The sequence below is a fragment of the Centruroides sculpturatus genome, unplaced genomic scaffold, assembly GCF_000671375.1.
Source record: "Centruroides sculpturatus isolate CEXI.00-Female unplaced genomic scaffold, Cexi_2.0 scaffold337, whole genome shotgun sequence".
NCBI lineage: Eukaryota > Metazoa > Arthropoda > Arachnida > Scorpiones > Buthidae > Centruroides > Centruroides sculpturatus.
The window spans coordinates 339,133-350,193 of NW_019384508.1; the positions used below are offsets into that span (position 1 = coordinate 339,133).

Genomic DNA, 11,061 nt, shown 5'->3' on the forward strand with positions numbered 1-11,061 from the left:
ATTTTTTTTGTCTTCCTGGATCTAATGCCCCCGTTGAACTAATATTTTCATTGCTGAATAATATGCGGACGAATGAAAAAAACCCATTTAAAAGTAAGCACATTAGAAGCATGTATTTCTGTCAAATACAACTTTCAAATGAACTGTATCGAATTTTATGACTTTAAAGCGTGAAACGGCGCTATAAAAAATTAATTCTACTGAAAAGTATCAAAATTAATGTTATTTAAATTTTTACAATGTGTGTATGTGTAATAATTCAGATTGTTTAAAATTTTAATGTATGCATTGTTGTATGCTACTATTTTCGTAATAAATGTTATAAACTTATGAATTTTATAAGGTATTTTTTTATTTTCTTCGATATGTCCTTTATTTTCCCCCAAAAAATATGGTCACTGTAACCATAATTGAACAAAAGCGTGCCTTTTGGAAACAACTAACTACATCTCCTAACTACAAGAACAAATCTGTGGTAAATCATACACCTACTGGTTACACTAAAAATAATCCCCGAACGACCACCTCATCATCAAGCAAGACGAGCAGACTATCACCGACCCAAACCGTCAAGCCGAAATATTTAATCACCATTTCAATCCCAAATACAGATACAACCTATACACATTCACACCGCCACTAACATAGATTACAACAGACCATATACCGAGCACGAGCAAAATTCTGCATTTAAAAGGGGAGAAGTACAACCCCTGGAATAGACTGCATAGCTATGAAAATAATTGACTTCAATAACAAAGCAAAACGCAACCTGCTAACCATCTGCAAACATCTGTACAATTTGAGTTAAGTACACGTCGTATGGCAGTAAATACAAGCGCGTGGCCAGTAACTCATTTAGACCTTCGCGGGCCCTAGGCAAAATAATATTTACGGGCCCCTTTACAAATTTTGTATTACTACAAATATAAATAAAATTGTAATATTTAAAATTAAAGTATTTTTATTTTTACATTTGAATATCTTACTTGCATTGTATTTTGGAGGGCTACAATAAAATTATGCAGCAATAAACATTATATTTTTCTCAACAAACACTGCTTTATTCTGAACTTCACCGAACATATCTAATGCGCATATACAAATATTATCTAATTCTCAGTGATGTTGTTAGATGTCAAAGCAGTAGGAATCTTATTCTTATTTATTAACTCTTGAATATAACGCTAATAATATAGTAATTCGCAATACTAATAAAACAATGGCACGTTTAGAACCTATTACGGGCCCCAGGCAAGTGCCTTGTCTGCCTTGTGCCAAATTAGGCCCTACGCATGGCAAAGAATAGAGATATGAACGTTACTGTCAACATTATATTTTATACTCAAGTAAAGATCGCCTTAATTAATCGGACTATAAATTTGCAATTATTAATGATTAGATATTAATTAAGGAGATGGAATAGGCTTCGGGAAGTTTATTATATATTACATTTTATAATTAAATTCAAGATAAAGGACTTGTAATTTATAGGGCATAAGGAATCTATTGAATCTAATAACAGAGGTAATTATATTGAACTTGTTTATTTATTAAGTAGGAGAGATCCTTGTAGACACCTTGTACTTCGGGACAAGCTCGTCATTTGAAAAATAATATATTGAGTAGTAGTAAGTAGCGATATCTAGTAGCTATTTCATTACAACATTTAGAATGCATGACGTAAAGTCGGCCATTTTGACTCGTTTTACCGCTGACACGTCATAGCGCTGTGACATGTTATATTTTTATAGGTGTTTGTTTTTTTGCAATCCATTTGGATCTTGGTTTTAATCGAAATATTTTGAGGTGAGTAATTTAATTCAGGTACAGTTAGTTGATAATTACATTCGTAACCACTTATTTTAATAAATAACATTGGATTTCTGTAATTCAAAAATTATATACATACTTTGTTATAAACAAGAGGAAATTATACCTTAAAACAGTGAAAGATTGCACCTTTTTTGAAAATTACTGTCAGAAATGCGGTATTAATTCTAAAAAAATTAGTAAGTAGTAATGTTTGTGACCTATATTTGTAATGACTATTGTTTTCCTTAATACAAAAATGAGATTATCTTTGATTTTCTATCATTTAAATGCCTTCTACAGAACATTTAAGCTTTATACTTACCTGCATTTCCAGCATATGAAACATTTTTGTTAAATGATAAAGCTAATATTGTTATAAAGGAAAAGACTTTGATAAACTACTTTTCTTTTCTTCTGGCGGAAGTTAAGATTTACAAAAACGTTAGGATTGTTCGTGTCCCAAAGTACAAACATTGGTGTCCCGAGGTACAATCCATGATTGTACCTTAGGACAAATATCTGCAAGTAATTATTTGACATTTTCTCATAAATAAAATAGCATAGGGTCAAGTGTTGCACCATATATAGTGATGTTATCAATTACTAATAGAAATAGTCAATAGTCATAGCTAAAGATCAATTTGAACTTAAATTATGAAGGTTTAAAGAAAAGTGTCCCAAAGTAGAAGGATCTCCCCTACGTCAGATAAATAATCTATTAAATATACATTTAGAGAATTAACTGATTGTCCGTGGAAGTCGGCTTCTTACAGAAACACAGCTTCCCTATCATCAAATATCACGGCACGCCACTGACTTGTAAGTATATGAAATTTAAGGTAAATTAATTAATATAAAATGATCGTATTTGCTATTTAGATCTGAATTTTTTTCTAATTTGCTTCATGTCTAATTATTCAATGTTATATATATTATGGCATTAAAACAGTCTCATATATTAGGCTCATAAGACCGGCACCGGGCGTAAGAATTAAAAGAAAAGATTTCTCTTCTCCTTTCCTAAGGAACATGTAAAGTTCCATTACATTTATTGATCTTTCCATGTTTGAACTTCACACAGTTTTTGATCTTTTTACATAATGAATACATCTGGGAAGAAAGTGTATAAGATTATGGTGTATAAGATTAAGTCCAATTACCCGAGTGCATTTATGTATGTAAGAAAAATTAAAAATGAGATTAAAGGAGCACACCGATCAATCAAAAATAATCAGAGAAATTCGTCAATAACACAAAACCGTTAGATTTAGAAAAATACAGTTCAAATAAAAAACGTTTAAAGATTATTTGAATATCAGGAAATAAGAATAAAAAAATCTGTTATAGATTTAATTAAAAAAACTTTTCATATATATAAATTATAAATTAATTAAATTAAATTAATAAATTAAACACTAAAATTTAGTAGTATCAACGCCTTTATATACAAACTACTGTGCCAAATTTTAATTGGGACATGTAATAGCTAATGAGGGATTTGTTACAAAATGTATACCATAATAAAGTATACACACAGGAAAGGAAAAGATAAATAACTTATTTCCTTTAGATTGATTTATTTTTTGCGGCAACACGACGCATGGGCGATCTGCCGAAGGAGGAGTGCTTCCCAGGAGGTCTTTTATGGAAAACTGACCTCTATTTAGATAATTACAAACGTAAAGAAAGCCCGGAAAACTCCGTGTGGACAGCCCGTTGGCCAGGCGAGAACCCACGACTTAATGTCTAGTGGTGTTATCCACTTGGCCACTGGTAGGCATATTTCCTTTAGATCTATATGTCACCTGGTGCCAGTATAATAAGTCTAATATGTATGACTGTTTTGGTGCCATAATACATATTAGATTTCAACGTTTTGTTATTTAATTACAGACAAAAATGGCACGATTGACTGCATTTATTTTACTTTTGATTGTGTTGTTTGAAATATTCTTGGAAGTAGATGCACTTCCGTGTTCATGGATTTGTGACAAAATTTGCATAATGATAAAGTGTGAAATAGTATGTAGATATGTCTGCTAGAATCCAATATCTTCGTAAGTAGGTTTAATATTTTTAGAATTTGGACTAATAATAAAATTTTATAACAATAGTTTACTTGTGACATTCCAGGTCAACTTTCACTTTCCTCTGGCATTCAATATCAACAAGAATGGTCGTAAATTGAACTAATAAAGTATTTTTAAAATCTTGAATTTGTTTATTAATTATTACTTTAGTGTTTTTAATCATTTGTATTTATATCGATAAAATACAGAATTAAGACAATTAATATATCGGTAACTTGATTTTTGACGTGAGGCCAAGTTTTTAAAGTTTAAACATTCGAATAGGTGTTTAAACACGTGAAATAAACCGTTCGGGAGGAATCTTTTGAATTGAAATAACGTAATTTCCAGTCCAAACCGGAAGTACTATACATATATAGTTAATCGGAATCAGTAACTTTTCCGGCAAATGGTTAAATCGTGTGTGGCGCCATCTATTACGAGATTATGTTTAAAAACTTGTTTATGTTTTAAAATGGGAAAAGCTTAATTTCGAAGTTAGAAACAGTTTTATATATTAAAAAAATTGTAAATGATAATAACGAGTAAATTATTCTTTAAATATTATTTAATAAATGTCTTTTTTAAAAAAAGTACAGATAAATGTTTTTGCCAAATTTTTGGCTGTGTAGAGAAGGAAGATATAGATTATAGTGCATCTGTGATGTGGAATGGTTTGGATGCGAGCTGCTAAATTCTGCTAAATTATTTAGAAGAATTTAGAAAGAAAACATATCAATAATTACAGATTTTGTTGGCTTTACAATTTAAAGATTATAGTTTTCGTTGATATAGTTTTAAATTACAGATGAAAACACGAAATATCATTTCGCATTGCAGTGAAAGAGTTGGATTTTCTTCATGTATTTGTTTTTGATAGCGGTTACGAAAATAACTAATTAAGCATCTGGACAAATAATTAATGTAAAATAAATTATGTTGATAGTTACTCACGTAACTTACGTACAGTACTTGTATTGACACAGTTGTATATTTCTATTTATATAATAAATCAATTATAAAAATAAATAATTGAGCCGTAAAAGTTTACTATCCTTGCTATTAGAAAAAGTATGGCCATCAGTCAAACCATAACCCTGGAAGATTTTTCTGTATGTATGGATGTTAATTAACGTGTATGGGAAAAACGATTTTTTTTACCACCTTTGAAGCATAATAACTCCTGTGCTTTTTGTCGAAAACTTCTGAAATTTTGCAGATAGGTTTGTTTATTAGGGGGATTGATGGTAATAAATTTTGGTGGTTAAAAGTCGAAGGGGTGGGGAGATGAAGGTGGGTCGTGTGTCGTATCTCGAGTAGGGTCGGATTTAATGGTGATTTTACACGTTATTTACATTTACGAAACTCATCTCTACCCTCAAAATTAAGCTTTTTGCTATTTTATAATAATTAATAATAATAATATAAAAAGTATTTTTACCAGAATATCATAACAGATGGAACCACCACAATTTTAAGCTTTTTTGCCTGTTAAATTTACACAACACGTTGCTAGATTTTTTTATAGCACTAGTTTAATTTTAAGCAAGTATTTTTAAATATAATCAATAAATAGGCCAGGTTCCTTTCCAAAACTATCGTTTTAACGTTTCGCTTTCACCCAATTTTTGTTTAAATTCTTTCCACTCTGAGGACCCCATGACGGACACGATTAGAAAGGAGAATCCCCAATCTCTTTTCAAATGGATATTTTCGTATGTTTTGAATGATAAAATTGTTACATTTTGATGCTTTTATTGTTTTATTAACTATTCATTAAATAGGTTACATAAAATGGTTTACTACGTATTAAAATAACGAGATAATTTATGTTTATTTCCATCCTAAATCTCCTTCATTACCATTTTCATTCTTTAGCCATTCGTATAAGGGACGATAATATTTTAGAAGAGAATCGGCGCTCATTTCGTCTTTACCAGTTATCAATTTCAATACGTGTTGCCAAGATCTGGAGGAACCTAAAGACAGAGCTTTTCTATTAAGAATAAAAAGTAAAAAATATCAAAATTACAGTCTATTTCTTTATGATTGCGTTAATTTAAAAGTATATTTTACCTCAAAATCGAACCTGCTTGTGTTGCGCCATACAGACAACAATGGTGTAGGGATTCGTCTGTGGATTCTGACATGCGGCAAAGAGATTCGTGAATCTGATGTTCAAGAAATCTACTGAAATAGTATCTAAAATAACACAGAATAAATAATAAGAATAGATAATTGTATCGCATTAAACGTTAACCAACTCGGTTGGATTATATGGCAATTCCTTATTGGTCAATACCAATAAAGAATTGTCATATAATATGCCAGATAAAACACCAATCTGGCATATTAACTCTTTTTTAAGTTTCGGAAATGATATAATACAAAAAAAAATTTTTTTTATTAAATAATTAGTTTTAAAAATTGTCACAAGATGGCACTAGAATTCTAAACTTAAACCATAGATTTATTAAGAAAATATAAAAGTTATTTTAAAAAATTATAAGCTTAGCTTTCTCATTGTAAATACCACTCGAATAACAATATTAAAATAATAAAATAATTGCTTTTGAATAAGTATATATTTGTTCTCATACTGTTAATTAAAATAACGTGCTGCCATCTAGGGAGCATAATTGAAAAAATAAAAAAAATAAAAATCAGTAAATATAAACAAAATGAATGTCACGAAATCGGTCAATGAGTTTGTCAAGTTAAAAATAAATATTTTTAAATCTTCCAAAACAAATAAACTAAAAAGAAAAATAATAAAAAATTTAAAAAAAATAGATTTTTTTGGCTAATTAATAATTCAAACTTGCTTTTATTGAATTGGTTTTAAAACTTCTTAAGTCAAGAGCAAAGTACAAATCAATTTTATTCTTTTCAAATATTTTTTTTTTTGTATCGATAAATGAATAATTCATAAAAGACAAGTGAATATTTCATGAATGAACAAATCAGCGGAATTGCTTTAAATACTTTATGAGAGAACATTTCTCATTTCTTAAATCATTTTCCTTTAAAATAAATGATTTCATTTATTAATTAATAGGTGCAATGATTAAAACATTTATAAATAGAATAGTTTTTTTTTGAAAAAGTACTTTAAACATAAAAAAAAAATTGGCAAATAAAGTTGAATACAAAGATTTAGATAGGCCTTTCTATTGAATACGTAGAGAGACCCGAACTAGTCACAAATCTAACTTCCAATCCATCCTCCATTCCATAATATATATATATAGGCCTATATATTTTAAACACTTATTAAACGAAACTCTAATTTATATCATTCATGAAATTTAATCTCCATTTTAAAGATCTTTCTGCCAAATGATATCGCTGGCACTCCAAAATCTGAATCTGCAAAGGCCAACTTTCAATGGCGGATTGCCCATTACGCACGTCAGGCACATGCCTAGGGCCCCCGGCCCCAAATCAAAATGAAAACAAGGCAATTGAATATCAATTATAAATGTTATTAGTTTATTTTCGTAAAATTATGTAGAGAGGTCTCTAATCTTCTGTGCCTAGTGGGTTCGAAGGTATTAATCCGCCACTGCTAACTTTACTAATTATAATCTAGTAAATTAACCTTTACTAATTTATAATTATTAATTAATTAATTAATTAATTAATTAGAATCTCCAACTTTCCAACAGGAAGTTGGAGTCTTACTTTTTTTTAGATGCAAAAATCAATAATTGATATATCGAGATATATTTAAGTTTTGCTTTTGATTGATTGCAAAAAGCTTTCAAATTTTCTGTGGCATCTTCGATAAAATTTAAAATAATTGATAGAATTCTGTGCATTAACCGAATTACCTGATGTAAGGTACATTGTTAGCCACGTGGTATTTAGTTCCAGGATCGAATTCCTTTATATCTTCTTCTGAAGGAGGGCCTACACCTTGATAATACTTCCTGTAAATAGGTTAATGTTGTTTATATCTTACTTTATATCTTTCTGGGTATATGAAGCATAAAACCTTATTATTGTAAAATATATTACCTTAGTTCCCACCATCTTTTAGTCATATCGCTGGAAGATAATCTTCCTTCGAATACTTCGTATCTCCAAAGATCTATGAGAAGCGACCAGGGGAGGAAAACTACTTTGGCCAATGCTCGTTGCATTAATAAGTTCAATTCTTGTTCTGTACGGTCGATAGAAATCGTGAAATTGCTACTTAATTATTATAATTAATATAAATATTTTTCTAGTAATAATTTTTACCTTTGGATAACGTTGCTCCGTTCCATAGTCCAAAGTGCTTTAAGCACTTAGGGCTAAATGCCGAATAAACCATAGTTTCTCCTATAGCTTCGTGAAATGCCGAATTGGCTCCCGATCGAAAAATCATTGGTTGTATTCGATAGGACATGAAATATTCCACGTGCCCCATTTCGTGTATGATAGTTCTCAAATCCTTTTCCGTTATTTCCGCACATATCTTAATCCTGTGAAGCGTGGAAAGAAATTAATAATCGAATTCCAAATATCCAGATCTTTTATTTATATAGATCAGTGTTTCTTAATTACTAGATTTCTAACTTCCCCCTCTAGAACTGGCAAACTGTAGCTTACTTCAAGGTAATGTCACGCTATTTCAGTAGGTTACGCTAGAAGAAGGTTCAGAAGCACTGATCTAGATCATACTAGCAACTGAATTAGCTTACATAAAGGAGATATATTAAGTTTTAAATTAAGGAAATTAATAAATCGATTGTAATGTAAATAAGTAACAATAGTTTTACAGTTTTACATACCTAAAATCGTCGTTAATAGAAAAATCAAAAGCAGAACCGTGACAATCGATAGCTCTTTTATCCTGCGGTCTTACAAACATTGAATTCTTCCAGAATGATTTAGTCATGGGAAACATACCCATAGATGTATAAAATCGTTCTGAAATCTTTAGCATATCTTTAACTGTTAAGTTTCGTTTAAGCATAGATTCAGTGATGTCAGGAACTGTCACGTTAGGGTATGGAAGGACGAAATTTCCTAAAGATTCCCAATTATCTCCCCAGAGGCTTCCTACAAAAGAAAACTTTAGTGCTACAAGAATTTTAAGTTGTGTTTTATAATGTCGTACCTAATAGATGAACGGGTATGATGCCGTCGTTGTTAAAGTATTGTTTACCGTACACTTTCATCAATCGTCTTCTCACAAATGCGTGTATGTTGTAGTAGAAATCTGATACTTTACCCCATAATTGATGGGCAACCGCAATTAAATCGTCTATTCCCAATTCGGATCTCCATATCTCTCCAATATCGTGGTAATCTTTGATAGTTAAAATCATCCATTTTATCGGAAAATCATTGCTGTTACTTTTATGCAAATTAGTATAATTACCATTCTCCCTAGCTGCAGTGTTAAGCAATGATACTAATTGTAAAAATAGCGGTTTTATCCTGTTTCCCACGGTATATCTCCACTCACGCCATAACTTCTTTAAAACTGAAGGATTTTTCACTTTAGACATGGCAAATCCTACTTCTTCTTCTCCCAATAACTGCAAACGAAGTTGACTCAAATCCACTTGTCCTCTTGCATAAATGGCAGCCATTGAATTCCGCAATTCTGAAGTACGTCTATATGAAGAAAAGCTAAAAATCAGTATTTTTTTTAAGGGTTCAATGGGAAAATGGACAAAAGAGTTACAACAAATAGGCCGGATTTACACATAAGATACATCTTAAGACTTTACACACGAGGATCTAGGACCTCACACTTTTAAATTTATTATTTGTTGGATGAAAAAAAGGCCTCTTTACACGTTACATCTGAAGGCCTCAAGTTTAAATCCGGCACTGACAATATGATAAGTTAGTACGTACTTAGCCATTTCTGGTGATGAAAAAACGATCCCATTAGCCATTATTTTAATAATTCTTCTGTAAACTTTATTTGTAGGAATATATGGGAGATTTTTTGCCCATGACTTCCATTTGCTCATCCACTCGCTGAATAAAGTCTCGAAATTATCTTTTTCTTTACCATTAGCCACCGTCATGTTAACAGCATAATTCCATTCTAAAGTCTGCAGTAACCACATCATAAAACGATATTCAGATTCTAATTTTATCATGTTGCGTTCGATCATTCGTTCTATTTTTTCTGAAATATTAATAATTAAAATGAGAGAATTTCGGGAAAGAATCTCATCTTTTATGATTCGCTAACGCTACGACGCGACGCGACGTCGCGACAAGCAACGCGAGATGCTCTAGCGTGACGTTTACTAAAATTATTAGGAAAAAAACTGTATATATACTACTTAATTGTGTTAAAAACTAAACTAATGACACATTCAAAATAGTTTTTCAAGTCTAATTACAGTTTTTAACAACGGAGCGTCAACGCGACACGCAACGCGTCAACGCGACGTTTAATAAAATTATTTTTTAAAATAAACGTTTACAAACCATGATTAATGTTGCAATCAACGACTCGATGGTACATCACGAGTAGCATAAAAAAGCTTAAAAATCCCTAAAACAAAAGGGAAAAAAACATAGTTAAATCTTCTCATAAACTGTAATTAATAACATTAAACATAATTAAATTTGAAAGTCATTAATGCAAAAAATGCAATCATATACATTTATCAAAAGAGTAAACGTGTTCATTGTTCTCGTATATGCTCCATTAATACGTGAAATTAATTCATCTCACTTGAAACTGTTGTGTTTAAACGTAATAATGCTTTGTTACTAATTATATCTGGACTCCAACAATATCATTTTTCTGTGGATTAAATTAAAAACAAAAAGATTATAATTGGAATTATTCCAGGATTTATCAACGTTAATTATTATAAATATTAATGAAAAAAAAAACCAACAGATTTTTAGATAAAAGCATTCGTTAGCATTGACAAATTATTTACTCTAGGTGGCAGCATCTAAGTAAGCGAGCCAATTACAGAGCCCGTTTCATATGAAACGAACAATGCCATTGGCTTGTTTATTTAGTCGCTTGCCACCTAAGCGCCCCCTTTGAGGACGTAGAATTCCATATTAATTAAATTTGTCCAACATCTGATACTGACGTTTATTAGATGTCGAGTACGTGGAAAGCTGACATTGATTAGTTCAATATAAAGATAAATATTTTGGTTTAAAAAAATAATAAAAATAATTGAAGAATTGCATCAGC

The 11,061-nt window shown here is 30.6% G+C and overlaps 1 protein-coding gene and 1 long non-coding RNA gene across 4 annotated transcripts in view; one reads left to right on the forward strand and one right to left on the reverse strand.

Moving 5' to 3' along the window:
• The first annotated feature begins 1,751 nt into the window (after nucleotides 1–1,751).
• Nucleotides 1,752–4,030, forward strand: LOC111622287. The gene is made up of 3 exons (XR_002756240.1): nucleotides 1,752–1,809; nucleotides 3,709–3,872; nucleotides 3,949–4,030. It is a non-coding gene; the product is annotated as an uncharacterized LOC111622287 (long non-coding RNA).
• A 1,582-nt stretch (nucleotides 4,031–5,612) lies between these two features.
• LOC111622286 (angiotensin-converting enzyme-like) overlaps nucleotides 5,613–11,061 on the reverse strand; it is a 7,293-nt gene continuing 1,844 nt past the window's right edge. Inside the window, exons 1-11 of one of the 3 annotated variants that reach the window (XM_023364643.1) lie at nucleotides 10,506–10,609; nucleotides 10,329–10,395; nucleotides 9,741–10,020; nucleotides 9,256–9,494; nucleotides 8,992–9,183; nucleotides 8,663–8,933; nucleotides 8,130–8,353; nucleotides 7,905–8,049; nucleotides 7,718–7,816; nucleotides 5,961–6,086; nucleotides 5,613–5,880 (exon numbers count right to left, since the gene is read on the reverse strand). In XM_023364643.1, coding sequence (XP_023220411.1) covers nucleotides 5,718–5,880; nucleotides 5,961–6,086; nucleotides 7,718–7,816; nucleotides 7,905–8,049; nucleotides 8,130–8,353; nucleotides 8,663–8,933; nucleotides 8,992–9,183; nucleotides 9,256–9,494; nucleotides 9,741–10,020; nucleotides 10,329–10,395; nucleotides 10,506–10,532 — 1,833 coding nt within the window. In that variant the 5' untranslated portion in view covers nucleotides 10,533–10,609 and the 3' untranslated portion in view covers nucleotides 5,613–5,717. Of the gene's footprint in view, nucleotides 5,881–5,960; nucleotides 6,087–7,717; nucleotides 7,817–7,904; nucleotides 8,050–8,129; nucleotides 8,354–8,662; nucleotides 8,934–8,991; nucleotides 9,184–9,255; nucleotides 9,495–9,740; nucleotides 10,021–10,328; nucleotides 10,396–10,505; nucleotides 10,610–11,061 lie in introns of those variants that run through there. The other 2 variants (XM_023364645.1, XM_023364644.1) reach the window with 2 other exon arrangements.